General features: G+C 40.6%; 2 protein-coding genes across 2 annotated transcripts in view; one reads left to right on the top strand and one right to left on the bottom strand.

The window, feature by feature from the left end:
• The window catches only part of CENPP (centromere protein P), a 290,099-nt gene that overhangs the window by 137,877 nt on the left and 131,353 nt on the right, over positions 1–20,869 (bottom strand). The gene's annotated exons all lie outside the window — the stretch shown is intronic.
• ASPN (asporin) overlaps positions 1–20,869 on the top strand; it is a 35,599-nt gene that overhangs the window by 10,779 nt on the left and 3,951 nt on the right. The window contains exons 3-7 of the mRNA XM_010348801.3: positions 4,442–4,554; positions 9,355–9,568; positions 10,907–11,017; positions 16,955–17,048; positions 17,779–17,917. Coding sequence (XP_010347103.1) covers positions 4,442–4,554; positions 9,355–9,568; positions 10,907–11,017; positions 16,955–17,048; positions 17,779–17,917 — 671 coding nt within the window. The remainder of the gene's footprint in view (positions 1–4,441; positions 4,555–9,354; positions 9,569–10,906; positions 11,018–16,954; positions 17,049–17,778; positions 17,918–20,869) is intronic.

Raw genomic sequence — 20,869 nt, 5'->3', positions numbered from 1 at the left:
AGCCTGGGTAACAAGAGCGAAACTCCTTCTCAAAAAAAAAAAAAAAAAAAAAAAAAAACAATTTGGGTTTAAAACTGCCTAAGAAAAAAGTAGATAAAGTCTCTTTCAAATTTATAATTCTTTGCTGAGTATTTTATTTCTTTAATACTTCTAATGAAGGAGCACTCAAGAGCATACCCATACCCTGTTCAGGAAGGGGACATGACAGGAATGCATATCAAGAGTTGTTGCCCTCATCTGTTTCCAAGAAGGAACAGCTGAGACTGGTCCCAGGTCCCACTATGGAGACCAAGGTCTGGCACACAACTCCCACTCAGGGGCTGATGGCCCATCAGGGTCACCTCATGTGTCTGTATGAGCAGATGTCTTGAAAAGCATTAGACTTAGGCCGGGCGCGGTGGCTCAAGCCTGTAATCCCAGCACTTTGGGAGGCCGAGGCGGGTGGATCACGAGGTCGAGAGATCGAGACCATCCTGGTCAACATGGTGAAACCCCGTCTCTACTAAAAATACAAAAAATTAGCTGGGCATGGTGGCACGTGCCTGTAATCCCAGCTACTCAGGAGGCTGAGGCAGGAGAATTGCCTGAACCCAGGAGGCGGAGGTTGCGGTGAGCCGAGATCGCGCCATTGCACTCCAGCCTGGGTAACAAGAGCGAAACTCCGTCTAAAAAAAAAAAAAAAAAAAAAAAAAAAGAAAAGCATTAGACTTGCTTCCTACTGCCATAGCATTCATGGCAAGAGTCATAGCTTATAATAATCTACTGTAGAGGCTTTAATTAAGTTTGTTGTTATATAACAAAATGAGAGGTAAACAAAAAGCATTCAAAAAAAGAGGAGACTGATACGAGCTAGCGTTACTAGGAAAGTCTAATGAAATAGATGGACTAGGAGGCTGGGCACGCTGGCTCACACCTGTAATGCCAGCACTTTGGGAGGCCAAGGTGGGTGGATCACCTGAGGTCAGGAGTTCAAGACCAGCCTGACCAACAAGGTGAAACCTCGTCTCTACTAAAAAAAAAAAAAGAAGAAAGAAAGAAAGAAAAATAGGTGTGCTAGGAAAAAAATAGAGCTTAAGCTTTACCTGTGGAATTCTCATAAGAAAGAGATTAAGATACAAGCACCGTTTGAGAAAACTCGTTTATGCAGAATCACTGTGGAAAGAGCAGCAGGAACGAGAAATGCAGAAGCTAAGACAGATACTGAATGCGAGAAGAGATTAGTTGGGGAATATCAGAATGTACTATTGTACTAAACTGCATCCCAGACAAGAAAAAACATTACTGACTATCACTTTGCAGAGTGGGTGCATGTTAAAGCACTCTGTAAGTCAAAATTCCAGATAAAAATATGTGTATTCACTGTGACCCCACTGGATGTAAACTGGGTTGGTTCGGGGTAAGATGGTGAATAAGGACACATTTATCTTTAGTGCAGACCACCCCTACATGCTGGCCTCCATATGTGCCACAGCAGAGCAGTTATATGCTTCCAACATGAAGACCCTGGATGAGACATTGCATAAAACTGCTCCAGTACACACTTGTCACCAAAGACCTGAGAAACCCAAGCTACCACACGGCAGGCAGCTGGTGTTCCCGTCACACAGTCTCCCAAACATTCAGCTTTGAAAAAACTCTAGAAACAAAATCCACCTAAGGATATCTATGACAGTCAGACATACCATCAGCATGCTGCTGCACCCATCCTACCTCCCCACAACATGACCAAAAAAAGGGTCTGGGCATTTATCACTCTTCCTCCCTCAGGAGACGAAATTTTTTTCAGAGCTTCAGTTTCATCAGGGGCAGGGCAAGAGTAGGTTTGTCAAAATCTATGCTACCAGGAGGATCCCTGCTTCAGAGGCTTCTACAAGACTTCCTACAAGACTTCCACTTCCTACAAGACTTCCACTTCATTTTCTAAAACCAAAATAATCTCCTGTGTTCATAAAAATGGCAAAATTAGGGGCTAGGTGCCATGGCTCACACCTGTAATCCTAGCACTTTGGGAGGCCAAGGCAGGCAAATCATGAGGTCAGGAGTTTGAGACCAGCTTGGGCAACACAGTGAAACCCTGTCTCTACTAAAAATACAAGAAATTAGTCAGACATGAGGGCATGTGCCTGTAGTCCCAGCTTCCAGGAGTCTGAGGCAGGAGAACTGCTTGAACTTGGGAGGCAGAGGTTGCAGTGAGCCAAGATCATGCCACTGCACTCCAGCCTAGGTGAAAGAGCAAGACTCTGTCTCCAGGGAAAAAAAAAAAAAAAGAAAAAAGAATCTATTCTAACAAACAAAACTGCCCCTTTACCTTTGCTAATTCATCAAGTTACCCCATTTCTTCTTCCTACATATAGTTAAATTTCTTAAGAGAGTCTTAATTTAATTTTTTTAGAGACAAAGTCTCACTCTGTCACCCAGGGTGGAGTGCAGTGGCACTATCTTGGCTCACTGCAACCTCTGCCTCCTGGGTTTAAGCAATTCTCCTGCCTCAGCCTCCCAAGTAGCTGGGACTACAGGCACGTGCCATCACGCCCAGCTAATTTTTGTATTTTTAGTAGAGACGGGGTTTCACCATGTTGGCCAGGCTGGTCTCAAACTCCTGCCAGGCTGGTCTCAAACTCATGACCTCGGGTGATCCACCCACCTTGGCCTCCCAAAGTGCTGGGATTACAGGTGTAAGCCAGGGTGCCTGGCCTAATTTTAAAGTATAGAAAGGAAAAGTATATAGGGCTGTAGGATACAATGATGATATTCATATATTAGTTTTTCAATTCTTCAATTCATGACTATTAAATATATGACTACTATTCAGGAATGAAGACGGTTCTATCTAGATGTCAGTGTACTGACATCTAGGCTGAAGCAGGCGGATCACTTGAGTCCAGGTGTTCAAGACTAGTCTGGCCAACACGGCAAAATAGTGTCTTTACTAAAAATACAAAAATTAGCTGGGCATGGTGGTACACATCCTAGCTACTTGGGACGCTAAGGCAGGAGAGTCACTAGAACCTAGAAGGTAGAAGTTGCAGTGAGTAGAAATGGTGCTGCTGTACTCCAGCCTGGGCAACAGAGCAAGACTGTCTCAAGAAAAAAAAAAAGGCCGGGTGCGGTGGCTCACGCCTGTAATCCCAGCACTTTGGGAGGCCGAGACGGGTGGATCACGAGGTCAAGAGATCGAGACCATCCTGGTCAACATGGTGAAACCCCGTCTCTACTAAGAATACAAAAATTAGCTGGGCATGGTGGTGCACGCCTGTAGTCCCAGCTACTAGGGAGGTGGAGGCAGGAGAATTGCCTGAACCCAGGAGGCGGAGGTTGCGGTGAGCCGAGATCGCGCCATTGCACTCCAGCCTGGGTAACAAGAGCGAAACTCCGTCTCAAAAAAAAAAAAGAAAAGAAAAAAAAAAAAAGAATTATGTATGAACCAGTATTTGGAAACCAAGAATTTACAACTTATTAGATGAGTTAATTACTTAAAGGAAATGGGTGGTAGTTTTTGGTAATATACACACAAAAAAATGTAATTTTTCTATTTTCTAAACACAACTTTCTGAGGCTTACTAAAATCATCAAGACCCATATGCTTCCATTTAGCACTCTAACAGCCTCAAAATTAGCAAAGAAAGCTCGTATTCCTCAGCCAAAACTACATTAACAGAAGCTGCACCTCAGCAGTTGGTCACCTCCTCACAGTCACCAGGGCAGCTCCAATTTATCTCCTTTTATTCCATCTTAGAGGGGAAGAGTGTTGACAGCTAGATCAATCTAGAAACCTTGTAAAAATTAATAAGTTAACGGCCGGGCGCGGTGGCTCAAGCCTGTAATCCCAGCACTTTGGGAGGCCGAGGCGGGTGGATCACGAGGTCAAGAGATCGAGACCATCCTGGTCAACATGGTGAAACCCCGTCTCTACTAAAAATACAAAAAATTTAGCTGGGCATGGTGGCACGTGCCTGTAATCCCAGCTACTCAGGAGGCTGAGGCAGGAGAATTGCCTGAACCCAGGAGGCGGAGGTTGCGCTGAGCCGAGATCGCGCCATTGCACTCCAGCCTGGGTAACAAGAGCGAAACTCTGTCTCAAAAAAAAAAAAAAGAAAAAAAAAATTAATAAATTAACTGAAAAAGGTCCTGAGGTCTTCCCTCAAAACAAAGTTTTTGTCATCTGTTATGACTGTTAAGTCATCTGTAAGTAGATGATAATCATGGACTTTAAAAAAATGTACATTTCGGCCAGGCGTGGTGGCTCATGCCTGTAATCCAAGCACTTTGGAGGCCAAAGCAGGCGGATCACCTGAGGTCAGAAATTCAAGACCAGCCTGACCAACATGGTGAAACCCCGTCTTTAAAAATTAAAAAAAAAAAAAAAAAGTATATTTCTACCATATTAGTAATTTCATCTTCAGCATGATTCTCTACTATATAATGTTTGTTTCTTTTTCAGGTTTGACCTCAGTACCAACCAACATTCCATTTGATACTCGAATGCTTGATCTTCAAAACAATAAAATTAAGGAAATCAAAGAAAATGATTTTAAAGGACTCACTTCACTTTATGTAAGAATATATCGTCATACTTTCAAATATTTAAGTAAAAACTCTATATCTTTGCGATAATGATTAATTACACTATGTTAGTATAAACAAGTCTTACTTTTATATATGTAAAGAATGACAAAAGTCCCTGCATTCAGCAGGGTTCTGGTCAATTAAAAATTATAGATTTAATTCAATTAATAGTTTAATTCAAGGGATGTTTATTAAATAATAGCCAGGTAAAAGGCAGTGGGCTGAGTTTAATGGTACTCAAATGAGCTTACAATCTATTCAGGTAATAACAGTCACTATATATTAAAATGAACAAGAAAACTATTTGCAGCAATCATTAGCAAACAGTGTAAGAAATCTCTATCCAAATGTGTTACCTTAAAACACCACAAGTCTCTAACAGCAGCACACAGATTATATCTGATTAATATATACATGTATGGCTTCTTTATTGGATCTTTAAAGAGGAAAAGAATTTTTTTCTTTACTATATTAGTACGATTTTAATATTCTAGGATTTAGGCTGGGCGCAATGGCTCATGCCTGTAATCCTAGCACTTAGGCCAAAGTGGGCGGATCACCTGAGGCCAGGAGTTAGAGACCAGCCTTGCCAACATGGTGAAATCCCGTCTCTACTAAAAATACAAAAAATTAGCAGGCATGGTGGTGTGCGCCTATAATCCCAGCTACTCAGGAGGCTGAGGCAGGAGAATCACTTGAACCCAGGAGGCAGAGGTTACAGCGAGCTGAGATCATACCAAGGCACTCCAGCCTGGGTGACTAAGTGAAACTCCATCTCAGGAAAAAAAAAAAAAAAAGTCTAGAACTTAAAAGATTACTACTTACAGGCCGGGTGCAGTGGCTCAAGCCTGTAATCCCAGCACTTTGGGAGGCCGAGGCGGGTGGATCACGAGGTCGAGAGATCGAGACCATCCTGGTCAACATGGTGAAACCCCGTCTCTACTAAAAATACAAAAAATTAGCTAGGCATTGTGGCTCGTGCCTGTAATCCCAGCTACTCAGGAGGCTGAGGCGGGAGAATTGCCTGAACCCAGGAGGCGGAGGTTGCGGTGAGCCAAGATCACGCCATTGCACTCCAGCCTGGGTAATGAGCGAAACTCCGTCTCAAAAAAAAAAAATTACTACTTCCGTGTTTAACATTTTGAACTGGGTGTAGTGGCTCACACCTATAATCCCAGCACTTTGGGAGGCCAAGGTGGGCAGATCACTTGAGCCTAGGAGTTTGAGATCAGCCTGGGCAACATAACAAGACTCCACCTCTAGAAAAAAATACAAAAATTAGATGGTATGGTGGCGGTGCATGTAGTTGCAGCTGGGAGGTGGAGATTGCAGTGACTATGCCACTGCACTCCAGCCTGGGTGACACAGTGAGACCCTGTCTCAAAAACAAAAGCAAACCAAGAAATCATTTTGAAGTCTCTAAATTTTTGCAAGTAAAATTTCTGATTTAGTCTGAAATTGGGTTTGGAGGAGAACCTCGTATCCACCTGCCACGGCTGTGAAAGTACTACCACCTCCTCTCAGCACAGTTCCTTGCCTTGCTGACTCTGGCGTGGTGTTAGAGGAAGAGCTCTGGTTCTGTATCATCAGAGGTGGTAAGCCAAACCTGGCTAGTCCAGGCTGTTTCCCCACACTCTCAGGCTGTGCTGGAGAAAGCAAATTTAAAGTTTGTCATCTGTAGGTAAGATATAAAGCTAAAATAACAGGGTAGAAAATACCATAACCATACTAGCCCCTTGCTACCATGCAGGCCTGGCTCCATTCCTATATCTGAGAGATGTGAGGTCACCATGCCTCCCTGTCAGCATAGGGTCAGTGCAGTGGATTCTGCTGGCCCATCTCTTCCTTCAAGTCATCCTGGGATTGAGGACATGCATGCTGTTCTCAATCCCAGGGTAAGGCAGACTGAGGGATGCTCAATCGTCACATCAAGCCTCCCTGCAAAATCCAGGTCTCACATTGCACTGCCAGGTAGCCAGCACCTTGTCTGCCCTTTTCATTTTCAAAGTGTGCAGACAGTTCAGATCTGTTAAGGCTTGAAGCCATATATATATATATATATATATATATATATATATATATATATATATGATATATGATGTATATATATATGGCTTCAATATCTATATCTTATATCTTCAATATATAGATCATATATATCTAAAAGAACAACTAGAAGAGCATATATTTATAAGTTAGGTCTCACTAAAACATTAAGACAGTCAGAAATAACATAATGGATTCCACTGAGGATCCACCCAGTCCACCCCACTAACTTTAGGCCACAGAATCTTTTAGATAATGGCAAGGCCATTATTCTACCATCAGAAGTTGGAAATATAGCCTATTCATGTGTTTACCACTTCTTCAATCCCTTTTCAGCTTATATAACCACAAAAATAATAACTAATGACATATTTAATACTGGGGCCATAAATGTAAATTTGTCATTATCATTATTCTATCACATTTTAGGAGCATTCCAGGGACTTGGTCCGCATGTACTCCTATTATCACTGGGAAATTAGAATCTAAATGATATCAGGAGCTTTCTTAGACCTACTTGATTTTTTTTTTTGAGAAATGCATGTCAAGTGTAGAGCAATGGTGGGGAAGCCCCCAACTGTTAAGTAGTAATACTGCTAAGCTACTATTAGCAGACTGACCCAGTGTATTAATAGAAATCAGTTTTTAAAGTACATGCTTTATAATGATTTGTGGGTATACCATATAATTACAAAACATTTATATAATTATAATATCACCTTATATGGTACCTGTCTTTTAAGATAATCTGATTATTTTTTAGATAGTCTACAAAGTTACATTTTAGCTGCTTGTTTGGCACTGGGGTTCTTACACAAAGGATAATACAGTGAGAGCAAAATCATAGATCTCCTAGCTCACTTCAGCCATTATCAGATACATTAATCATGAATCACTGTCCTATTACTGAATGGCTATGCTCTTCTCATCTTCTGTCCTTACATTGTTTGTTAATTATGAATTAGGGGCTCTGTGATGACCAAGCCAGCATTGAGAGGGCAGTTTAACTGGATCACTCAGTCAGCTCACCATGCAGGGCAGCTATTAATAGTGCTGCATAAAACCTCTTACATAGTTTTGTATTACTTTTCCTTCCTTTTAAGCAGTTCCAACAGCTGCATGTTTTAACTAGGAAAAACAAACTAACAAAAGCCTGGATCTCACTGATGCACAGGTTCACTTTGGGGTGGGGCCACGCTAACCCTCACTTGTGGTGACTGTAGGACAGTCACCTTTCTTCACTTTATGCCTTTCCTTATCACTAACAGGAGAGTAATAATTCCTGCAAAATTTACCTCATGGAGTTAAGAGAGAATTCACAAACTGTCTTGAGGATCCACCAAGTTTTTTAATTCCCCTCACCTAATTTTTCAGTGTAACCAAAGGAAGAGAAAAGACACTTTGGGTTGGCATCACACTCTCAGAAACAAGGGTATTTTACCAGTTGGTAACAAAATGTAGTTTCAGCTCTTCAACTAGACTTACCCTTTCTTGGTGAAACTTTTAGCAATAGTGATATATTTGGAATTTCTGGAGGGTGAGTAAAGGAAAATAGAAGGGCCAAGAATAAGATGAGGAAATGTGCAGATAAAAGGAGTTTACTGAGCAACCAAAATGTGTATTTCTGCCATGGAAAAACAACAACAATGTGAGCAATGCCAGTGAGGCATATGAAACCAGTGTGGAAACAAAGGGATATTTTTGTGAAATGAGTTTGAGAACAAAATCATATAATGAATGAATCTAGAGCTGCTCCTTGAGAAAATCATATGACCTCAATTGGAAAAGAGGGACTAAAAGGTCCTGAAGATGCTCAGTGGCCTGTCATCATTCTTAGTAAACACAGAAAATTATTTCTGAACAATCTGGCAATGAGTAAAGAACTGAGCTGTGTTCATTTTGCAATGAAAATAGCTAATCAGAGTTACCAACATGTACCAGTTTGTCTGGGATATTCACAGTTCGGGTTCTGAAATCTCCACATCCCATAATCTCATGATCTGGGCAGACTGAGATGGCTGGTCACCCAAGTAGCCATGCACCCTTGGACATGTCGCAAAGGACTTGGCGGCAGAAAGCACACTCACACTAGTACAAGCTCTTTTGCTCTCTGGAGTAATTAGACCCCCAATGGAGGATGCTGTCTTTTTGCCCTGAGAAATACCCAAAAAACTGGTAAGAGATTGTGCCATTCCTCAGGATCCATTACTATCTCCCCAACATCTAAAATATGCCAGAATGGTGAGGGCACATGGTAGGAGTTTTTTCCTTACAGGCCTCTGTTCTGAGAGAAATACATTAGTAAATATGAAAGAAGTAAGGTTTTCAAAATAGAAAAAAATTATGCGAAAATTTATTTGGTGAGCACTAAACATAGTTTTGTAGCACAGATTTCAAGATAAGATAAAGATAATATCCTTGTTAACTTCCCTGAAAGGAAACAGGAGGCTGAGTAGAGGTTGAAGCCTTAACCACATGAATGCATTATCTATTCAAAGATAAAAAAGATGCACCTCTATCTAAACCAAAGGCACAACCTCAACCATTACAGCTCTGCACTTTTCTAACTCAGCAGTAAAAACTTTTTTAAAGTTTAGATTGGGCTGGGAAATTTTTTACATTGGTGATCTAGTACACGAATGATATAAATTGTACTGATTTCCATGATTGGCTAATCACTGTAGAATACTGGTAAATCAAATCCACTTCCTAATATTGTGTAACTTTCTATGCTTAATCAAGGGTCTGATCCTGAACAACAACAAGCTAACAAAGATTCACCCCAAAGCCTTTCTAACCACAAAGAAGTTGCGAAGGCTATATTTATCCCACAATCAACTAAGTGAAATACCACTTAATCTTCCCAAATCATTAGCAGAACTCAGAATTCATGAAAATAAAGTTAAGAAAATACAAAAGGACACATTCAAAGGAATGAATGCTTTACACGTTTTAGGTAAGTTTTTCAAATGAATGGGACATCTTGAAATTATAATAAGCAAGCAGATGTAGAACACTTTATCATTATTAAGAATAATTTACAAAATTAATTTTTGAATATAATAATCTTTGCCTAGATAAGCCATTTATAAACCAATTAAAATGCCCAACAAAATTTTTAGCACTTAAAGAAAATATGGCCTTTGTAATACTGTCTCCTCTCCCTCAAGAACCTCCTTTGAGGCTGGGAATGGTGGCTCACGCCTATAATCCCAGCACTTTGGGAGGCCAAGGTGAATGGATCACCAGAGGTCAGGAGTTTGAGACCAGCCTGCCCAACATGGTAAAACCCCGCCTCTACCAAAAATACAAAAATTAGCTGGGCCTGGTGACGGGTGCCTGTAATCCCAGATACTTGGGGCGGTAAGGCAGAAGAATTGCTTGTACTCAGGAGGCGGAGGCTGCAGTGAGCCAAGATCGCGCAACTGCACTCCAGCCTGGGCAACAGAGAGAGAATCCATCTCAAAAAAAAAAAAAAAAAACTCCTTTGAAACACTTAGCCTGGTTTCTGTTTCTGACTAGATCCTGATTAACAAAATCTACATTATTCTTATTTAATTTAAAGGTAGTATTTTAATGTGTTATATAAGCTACTCAGATATAATTTACAAAATTAGTTTGGATATTATTTGGAATGTGCACCTAACGTTTGGTTATCTGCTTTAAGATTATTGATGTGACGAGTTTTTCATCTTCTATTTAAAACTGTACCTGATTTTATTTCTAACACCCATTTTATAACCATGCCATCTCCCTATAATCTACATTCAAAATTCATAACCAAGATTATTATTCATTTATTCATTTAATTCAACGAAGTGTCTGACCGCATTTACTGGCATTTCTTCAAAGTTATATTTCTACTAACAAAATAACGATTTCTAATTGACTTATAATTTTAAAAAAGTTTAAGACACAAAAATGTACACAGAAAAACATAAACGTTTTCGAGTATATGAAGGATGGTCTTTTTTTCTGATGCAATACTACTATAACAAAATCTTAATTGTGCTCATGGTTGGAGGAGAGTGAAAACGTCACTGACTTGGTAATTCAAAGCAAGTAATAGTGAACTTCTCATACACTGCAGTTTACATAATACAAAGCAGTATTTTTCTGAGGCTGACAGAAAGGACAGTAGATAGACAGAAGCAGATATACTGAGTGAAAATGAGCCTAAAGGATGAAGCTTGTGCTTCCTGGGAAATTCATTCTTGGGATGTGTCTTTCTGCACTCTGAGTTTCCTTTATATATAACCTATGTGTGCTAAGTCATGTCATTCTCCCCCGACAGAAATGAGTGCAAACCCTCTTGATAACAATGGGATAGAGCCAGGGGCATTTGAAGGGGTGACGGTGTTCCATATCAGAATTGCAGAAGCAAAACTGACCTCAGTTCCTAAAGGTTTGTATTTACTTTATTTACGATATGGTATTTTTAAATTGTCACCTTTCAGTAACGATTAAGTGTAATATTGTAAACTGTGCAGTATACACTGCAACTAGAAATCCTATAACAGTAAATCTGGTCAATATAGTGTACTGAAAGCACTACACGCCGGGCGCGGTGGCTCAAGCCTGTAATCAGCACTTTGGGAGGCCGAGGCGGGTGGATCACAGGGTCAAGAGATCGAGACCATCCTGGTCAACATGGTGAAACCCCGTCTCTACTAAAAATACAAAAATGTAGCTGGGCATGGTGGCATATGCTGTAATCCAAGCTACTCAGGAGGCTGAGGCAGGAGAATTGCCTGAACCCAGGAGGCGGAGGTTGCGGTGAGCCGAGATCGCGCCATTGCACTCCAGCCTGGGTAACAAGAGCGAAACTCCGTCTCAAAAAAAAAAAAAAAAAAAAAAAAAAAAGCACTACACAGAAAATGCCATATGTAGTGCTTTTTTTCCTGACAGAATTAAGTCATCCACTTATTTTTACTACACTAAAAATAAACACTAAGAAGTAATGAACTTTTAATTTTCCTTCTCTTTCCTGACATTTACTCATTTATACGTGTTATTCTGTGAAATACCTGTTAGAGGTGGCGAATTCTGTACAGAAGAAAGCAAAGAAAGATAGATGAGGCAAGAGACTCTGTCTCCAGGCATTTAACCACAGTTTGAGGTGGAGCCTATGTGGCCAGGGACTGCCAGGACAGTCCCTGGCTCTCTCAGGAATGGATATGCCATTTAAGACAAGGTATTTTGTACCCAGCTTCTTCCCAGGTGTAATGTGAAGATTAATGGACAAATACATAGAAAGGTTTGGGGACAACATCCAGCACATAGGAAGTGATTGCTTGTGATATAATAATTACCAGAATGAGCAGTGTGCTCTTTATCATGGCTTTGTGTGACCTGAGGCTAGCACCTCAAGTAGAATGCTCCTTAAGTCTGCCAGATGACCAGTGTTCTAACCCATTATTTTCAAGCTCCCTGTCTGATGATTAGCTGCATAGGATTGCCCTTCTTGGAACTCAAACTCAAAGTCTTGCTTTCCTTCTTCCCAACAAGGGCATCTGCTCTCTTTGCTTTGATGACTAACTCGGTCAAAAATAACCCCTATGGCCGGGCGCGGTGGTGGCTCAAGCCTGTAATCCCAGCACTTTGGGAGGCCAAGGCGGGTGGATCACGAGGTCAAGAGATCGAGACCATCCTGGTCAACATGGTGAAACCCCGTCTCTACTAAAAATACAAAAAATTAGCTGGGCATGGTGGTGTGTGCCTGTAATCCCAACTACTCAGGAGGCTGAGGCAGGAGAATTGCTTGAACCCAGGAGGCGGAGGTTGCGGTGAGCCGAGATCATGCCATTGCACTCCAGCCTGGGTAACAAGAGCAAAACTCCGTCTTAAAAAAAAAAAAAAAAAACCCTATGATTAAAAACATATTTTCAATTTCCAACAGCTGTCTTTCAATGTCCACCAGTTAAAGCAGCAACTTCATCATAATCCCCTCTAATCTACTCACCTGATCCAGAAGATTAACAAAACAAACATATACAGATAATTTAAAAGACACAGTAAAGCTGTTTTTATTAATCAAGAGGTGACCTTTCACTTAGGTCACCTAAAGATCATCTAAAGTAAAAGGGGAAAGATAATTTTTCCATCCACGAAATTAACAGTTTAATTCAGAACTACACAAATTAAAAACAAACTACCTTAGTCTGGCTTTTTTGTTTTTGTTTTTGTTTTTTTTTTTTTTTTGAGATGGAGTTTCGCTCTTGTTACCCAGGCTGGAGTGCAATGGCACGATCTCTGCTCACCACAACCTCTGCCTCCTGGGTTTAGGCAATTCTCCCGCCTCAGCCTCCCGAGTAGCTGGAACTACAGGCACACGCCACCATGCCCAGCTAATTTTTGTATTTTTAGTAGAGACGGGTTTCACCATGTTGACCGGGTTGGTCTCGATCCTCGTGATCCACCCGTCTCGGCCTCCCAAAGTGCTGGGATTATAGGAATGAGCCACAGTGCCTGGCCCTTAGTCTAGCTTTAAAGGAGGTCAATGTTTTTCTACAAGAAACCAAAAATGCTGCATTTACCTTCCCATTTTAGAAAAACAACAAAAGAATGCAAATACTACCCAATAAGTTAAACACATAAAATCCCTTTCATATGCTGGAAGCTGATATTCAATAAAGGAGAGTGAAGACAAGGAGAAGAAGGTAGAGGAAGGAGAGGAGGTGAGACCCACAGGGCTAAAGGAGGGGCTGCTGCTCCCTCCTGGCATGGTCATGCTTTATATTTATACCAGAAGTCTTTCCGACACTGCAAAATTCTCTTTAAATTTCAAAGTGTATCTTAAAAGTGAAGGTTTAGCATCTCAGAAAGTTTTCAAGATTCTTTCAAAGCCAAAATAAATCTTTAGAAATTTAAATTGGAATCAAATCTCTCAACTTAAATTAATTATTCCTTCAAGATCCCTTTGACATTCAGAATTCACTAACCTGTGAAAGCTGACTGCCTGGGTGGCATAATCCAGTATTTCCTGCCCCCCACCCCTCCCACCCCCCACCCCCCACACCCCGCACCCGGCAAGATGAAAGGATGCAGATATCCTGAAGGTCCTCAGCAGACCCAACAAGTTATCATGCAGAGAGGAAGAAAATGTCTTTTTTCCTATTCATTCAGGAAGTTCTACTGCGTAATGATACTGTGTGGGGAAGAGGGGGGACCTGTTTGAAGACAGGGTGGGAAGGTACTTCACAGAATGACAGGTATAAATTACTAAATGACAGGAAAGAGAAGGAAAATTAAAAGTTCATTACTTCTTAGTGTTTATTCTCAGGGTGGTAAAAAAACCTGTGGCTTAATTCTGTCAGGAAAAAATTCCAGTACAAAAGTGTGCTAACATTTGTCAGCAGTTACTGAGTTTCTGCCAAATTCACACCTCTGCTTGTTTATCCTAGAGGCTGCACTTCACTGTTCTCTCTGGTTACCCACCTTCCTCATTTCCTAAGCGACACAACAGTTTACTCAACTTCTATAAGTGCTCTCCCAGAGATTTCTCCCTTCTGACTTGTACAACCTACTCCAGAATAGGTGGCACATTGCACCAGCTATTTTTCTAGTGATTTTTTAAGTATGATGGATCTGCTCAATTAGAATATAATGTCTTTGAGGACAGAACCTTTACCTTACATACTGGAGGGTCCATATAATCATTCCATAAATACAATTAAGCTCAATTAATCACAATTCAAGAAATTAGAACTTTCTCAGTTTAGAAGAATTCTTTTCTGCTCACTAGTTTATTTATTTTAAAATTCAAAGTAGATTTTGTTATCAAAATAAATTGAGCCATGAAGATTATTATTGCTATTCATAAGGATATTTCAATTATTTTCATCAGTCTTTATCACTAATATAGAAAGAAAATATTTCAGCAAGAGTTGAAAAAAGGAAACCATCTCCCAGCCAGCTAACCAGATAGTTTAGTTGACAAATAATACTTTGTATGTAGGGCTAACAAAATGAGGTTTGATTGAATGTTCTGGTCAGTCCCTTTCATTCCAACTTCAGTTCATCTGGGGAGGGTGGAGATCAGGATATGTCCCCATAAGAAGAGAAGGAATGATTATTCACTGGGCACCTGCCATGTGCAGGGGTACTGAAGATATACTTCTTAGTTTACACAAACTACTGCTAATTGAAAGGACAGAGCCAGGCACGGTGGCTCACACCTGTAATCCCAGCATTTTGGGAGGCCAAGGCAGGCAGATTGCTTGAGGTCAGGAGTACAAGACCAGTCTGACCAACATGGTGAAACCCCATCTCTACCAAAAATGCAAAAATTAGCTGGGCATGGTGGTGCACACCTGTAGTCCCAGCTACTTGGGAGGCTGAAGCAAGAGAATTGCTTGAACTCAGGAGGCAGAGGCTGCAGTGAGCCAAGACTGCAGTTCTACACTCCAGCCTAGGTGACAAACAGACTATGCCACAGGAAAAAAAAAGAAAGAAGTACTGCAATGACCTGAACATATCAAATAGAGTAAAAATCTGTGTGGTTATAATGGTGTTTACTTTTTTCTTTCTTTTTTTTTTTTAAATAAAATAAAGACGGATTTCACCATGTTGATCAGGCTGGTCTTGAACTCCCAACATCAGGTGATCTGCCTGCCCTCACCTCCCTCCAAAGTATCTGGATGACAGGCGTGAGCCACCATGCCTGGCCTATAATGGTGTTTAAAACACACACACACACACACACACACACACACACACGCACGCACAAAACTTTAACTGGTCACCTTTGGGCATTGTGCGAATTTATTACTTGAAAGAATCAAGTTTTGCTGCCTTTTCTATGAAAACAATCTTACATAGTAACTAAATAATTAACTAAAGAAAATTATTTAAAGAAGAATTCCAGCTAATACATCCATAAAGAATGATACCAGGAAGCCACCATTTTCCAATTCCTAATGAGAAAATGGATCTAGGCAGCAATCGTACATGAATGCTAAGACCCCTAGGAGGCTGATCTACTTCTATCTGTTTGCATCTTTGGATCAGACTACCAGGTCATAGGAAGAAGTTAAAGGATCCTGATAAATGATATCATATGAAAGCTGTCGGCCAAATCCACAAAATGAGTGTCTCAAACAAAATATGGAAATCAATCAATAGAAGAGGAAGAAAAAAGGAGGGAGTATGTTATACATTAAGAGAGATTTCAGGCTGGGCCCAGGGCCTCATGCTTGTAATCCCAGAAATTTGGGAGGCTGAGGCAAGCAGATCATGAGGTCAGGAGTTCGAGACTAGCCTGACCATCATGGTAAAACTCTGTCTCTACTAAAAAGACAAAAATTAGCTGGGCACAGTGGCAGATGCCTGTAATCCCAGATACTCGGGACACTGAGGCAGGAGAATCGCTTGAACCCCGGAGGGGGAGGTTGTGGTAAGCCTCAATTGCGCCACTGCACTCCAGCCTGGGTGACAAAGCGAGACTCGGCCTCAAAAAAAAAAAAAAAAAAAAAAAGAGATTTCAAATGAGATAAGAATCAAATGTATTCTGTAAACTTCATTTAATCTTGACTTGAACAAATCAACTGTAAAATGACATTTGAGACAACTGGGGTAACTTTATTATATTAGATGATAGTAAAGAATTTTTGTTACATGTGATATTAACAGAGTGGTTATATAACACACACAAAAAAGAAAGATGACCTTATCAGTTAGAGACTTCTAGTTGAAGAATTTACACATGAAATGATGATTTGTGTAAGATTAGACTTTAAATACTCCAGCCAAAAAAAAAAAATGGCAAAATAAAACAGGTCAGTCAATAAATAATAGAGTAGATGAAACAAAGATAGGAAAAATGGAGATAACTGTTGAAGCTGAGCATGATGGTTCATAATACTAGTTTCTATTTTTATGAATGGTTACAATTTTCCTATAATAAGTTAATAAAAAGTAGGTACCAGGCTGGGCACGGTGGCTCATGCCTGTAATCCCAGCACTTTGGGAGACCAAAGTAGGTGGATCACCTGAGGTCAGGAGTTTGAGACCAGCCTGGCCAACATGGTGAAACCCTGTCTCTACTAAAAATACAAAAAACTATCCAAGTATGGTGGTGCATACTTGTAATCCCAGCTACTCGGGAGGCTGAGGCAGGAGAATCCCTTTAACTAAAGAGACGAAGGTTGCAGTGAGCTGAGATCATGCCATTGTACTCCAGCCTGGGCAACAAGAATGAAACCCTGTCTCAAAAAAAAAAAAGAAAAAAAAAAAAAAGTAGGTACCCAGAAAGTTGCCTAAATCCATAATCTGAAACTTGAAAAAGTAAACAAATGGGGGGCTTGGGTATACTTCACAACATATATCTTTCTCTTCTTATTAGGCTTACCATCAACTTTACTGGAGCTTCATTTAGATTATAATAAAATTTCAACAGTGGAACTTGAGGATTTTAAACGGTACAAAGAACTGCAAAGGTAAAAGTTCCCAAAATTTTAACTTAGAATGATACTTCCTGGAGAATGTGCATAGGGACCCTAGTAGACACCACTGTCTGTTAAGCCAGTTGCTATTGCAACTGGAGAGTATGAAAAGAAAACTAGAAAGAACCACCATTATTATGGTCTCTATTGATGGGAGGGGTAAACCAAGTGAAAAGAAGAAAATGACTTTTCAAATTTCTCTTTTGTTAAATTTAGGTTAAAGAATTTTCTGGGCCGGGCGCGGTGGCTCATGCCTGTAATCCCAGCGCTTTGGGAGGCCGAGGCGGGTGGATCACAAGGTCAAGAGATCGAGACCATCCTGGTCAACATGGTGAAACCCCGTCTCTACTAAAAATACAAAAAATTAGCTGGGCATGGTGGCACATGCCTGTAATCCCAGCTACTCAGGAGGCTGAGGCAGGAGAATTGCCTTAACCCAGGAGACGGAGGTTGCAGTGAGCCGAGATCGCGCCATTGCTATCCAGCCTGGGTAACAAGAGCAAAACTCCGTCTCAAAAAAAAAAAAAAAAGAATTTTCTGACAAAACTGGGAGGTGGTTGTTACATACTGAAATAGGTTATTAATAGGTTATTAAATATCTTTGTATGAACATATATAAAAATAGGACAGGCATTTATATTCTAACTAGTTTGTGGTGTGTTCGGCTAACTTTATCACATCTAACCATCTTTATAAGACTTGATGCATTTTATATCATTTATAGGCTGGGCCTAGGAAACAACAAAATCACAGATATTGAAAATGGGAGTCTTGCTAACATACCGCGTGTGAGAGAAATACATTTGGAAAACAATAAACTAAAAAAAATCCCTTCAGGATTACCAGAGTTGAAATACCTCCAGGTAAAACATTCTACTTGTGTTCAGGAAATACCAGCACTTTTCTTTAGTTTTTATAACACTCTTTAGCGTATCTCAAGCAAAGATAAAGTAAGCAGCAAGGGTGATTCAAACATAGCAACTTTACAGGTTACATGAGGAGTTGTAAGAAGTAGGAGGGCTTTAGAAGAATGGTTTCTACATTGATTTCACCTGAAAGCTCAGGATCCATTTCCATCTTTTGGTTTCTCCTGCTGAAACTGATGAGGACATTGTGGCAAAGCCACTGGCACAGTTAATTTGAGATTTCTAGGGTAGGAGTGGCTATGCAGAGGCAGGACTAGTCAGGAGGACATCGAGCAGGGTCATATATCCTTTTTTTCTGGAAACATTTCTCAAGGCAAAGCAAGAGGATTAAGCTCTTGGTATTTTCGCTATCAGTGTGGTGCTAGGATAGACATGTATATATTTTTTAAGCATTCCAACAATAATACAGTATATAACCAATTAAAGGTCACCATCTGGAGCATCATGAGTTCCCATTTTGTCATTTGCTGTTATTAATTATCAGAAATCTTTTCCTTTTTTTTTTCTTTTTTCTGAGACAGAGTTTCACTCTTGTTCCTCAGGCTGGAGTACAATGGCGTGATCTTGGTTCACAGCAACCTCCGCCTCCCAGGTTCAAGCGATTCTCCTGCTTCAGATGCCTGAGAATTTGGGATTACAGGCATGCACCACCACACCCGGCTAATTTTTTTTTTTTTTTTTTTTTTTTGAGACGGAGTTTCGCTCTTGTTACCCAGGCTGGAGTGCAATGGCACGATCTCGGCTCACCGCAACCTCCGCCTCCTGGGCTCAGGCAATTCTCCTGCCTCAGCCTCCTGAGTAGCTGGGATTACAGGCACGCGCCACCACGCCCAGCTAATTTTTTGTATTTTTAGTAGAGACGGGGTTTCACCATGTTGACCAGGATGGTCTCGATCTCTCGACCTCGTGATCCACCCGCCTCGGCCTCCCAAAGTGCTGGGATTACAGGCTTGAGCCACCGCGCCCGGCCTTTTTTTTTTAATTGTTAGTAGAGATGAGGTTTCTCCATGTTGGTCAGGCTGGTCTTGAACTTCTGACCTCAGGTGATCAGCCCACCTCGGCCTCCCAAAGTGCTGGGATTACAGGCCTGAGCCACCGTGCCTGGCCTAATTTGACAACTCTTAACTGTCTAGGAGGGGTCATAGATTCCTTGGCTAATCTAATAAAGATTTTCGATTCGCCAAGATACCAAGAACAAAAGTTTTCATCTTCCAAGGAGCTTGAGAACAAAACTGGGCATCAAGCCACTTTGCCTCCTCCATATTTCTTTCTAATCTTTAAACAAGGTTCATTCACTGTACTCCTTTGAGATACAAGCCATCAAAATTAATGTAATATAGGCAGGTGCTGATCTCAAGGTGACAACTTTTGCTTTGACTTTTCCAAATGCTGCATTTGAATGTCTGTTTAGCCAGTGAGTACAACTTAAGTCTGTCCTCTCTCAAGCTGTCCCATCCCTCATGTCATTACTGCTTAATTTGCTCCACAACTCTGCTTCCAGCTTCTGGTCTCTCTAAAATCTACCTCTACTCTTGCTAGCATTAATTAAATGAAGAGAATTATAACACAAACAGAAGAACAGTCATAAGCATACAGTTCAATGAATGTCCACAAAGTAAATACACTGATGTCCAGTAGGTTTTCATTCCCAGTGAGATCAGTGCTGTGGCAGACGATACCTTGAACTGCTATTGAGCAGCTGGGGGACTCAACACAAACTTAAATGTTTTAGCAATGCCTAGAATTTTCATGATTGGGCTCATCTCAGTCTTACTAAGATAGATTATAAAGGCAGAATCTAGAAGTAACAACAGCCAGAGAGAATATCCCACTTTGGCCAGCAAAAGGCTTCTGCTCTTCAGCATGCCAAAATGCTGTCAGTTAAGTAGACTGCTTTTATTTCCCAGCAATCTCACTGTCAACCAAAAAAGGTCAAAGAAGGAATTAGAAGGGCTATTAAAGGGAATTAAGGAAAGTCCCTCTATTTACCATATTTTTTTAGTAAGAATTTAATTTAAAAAGACATGCACACAGCCTATAAAATTGTGACTTGTCCATTGGTGTACATAAAATTAAGTGATTTCAACTACTGATGCTGTATTACAAATATGCATATAACATGTTGATAGATCTTTCTATAAAACAACTTACAAAAATGTAGTTCTACTCTTCTTTCCCTTGGTCACAGAAAACGCCAGCTAATAATTTTTCACAATCATATTGTGAGCCTAACTCTTGGAGCATTACATTTCATTCTTCTGATCATATCTAATTTTTTTTTTTTTTTTTTTTTTTTGAGACAGAGTTTCACTCTTGTTACCCAGGCTGGAGTGCAATGGCGCGATCTCGGCTCACCGCAACCTCCACCTCCTGGGTTCAGGCAATTCTCCTGCCTCAGCCTCCCGAGTAGCTGGGATTACAGGCACATGCCACCACGCCCAGCTAATTTTCTGTATTTTTAGTAGAGACGGGGTTTCACCATGTTGACCACGATGGTCTCGATCTCTTGACCTCGTGATCCACCCGCCTCGGCCTCCCAAAGTGCTGGGATTACAGGCTTGAGTCACCGCGCCCAGTCTATTTCTAATGTTTTATATGCATTATTGTAAATATGGCACTGAAGTACATGTATATGTACACATAAATATGTATATATAAAAATATGTATATATGTGTATATATAAAAGTAAACATATCTATCTGTCTATCTATCTATCTATCTATCTAACTATCTATCTATTTATCTATCTATCTATCGAGAGGAAGGAATACAGAGAGAGAGAAAGAAAGAGAGACAGACCCAACTGACCAGGCATTATGCTCTGGACTTTGGCAGGAGACCTTCCCCAACGCTTTCGTGTACAACACATAAGCTTGAGTTGTTATAAT

This window comes from Saimiri boliviensis, chromosome 2, assembly GCF_048565385.1.
Source record: "Saimiri boliviensis isolate mSaiBol1 chromosome 2, mSaiBol1.pri, whole genome shotgun sequence".
Classification (NCBI taxonomy): domain Eukaryota; kingdom Metazoa; phylum Chordata; class Mammalia; order Primates; family Cebidae; genus Saimiri; species Saimiri boliviensis.
The sequence above is the reverse complement of the archived record's forward strand: the minus strand, read 5'-3'. Positions and strand labels throughout refer to the sequence as shown.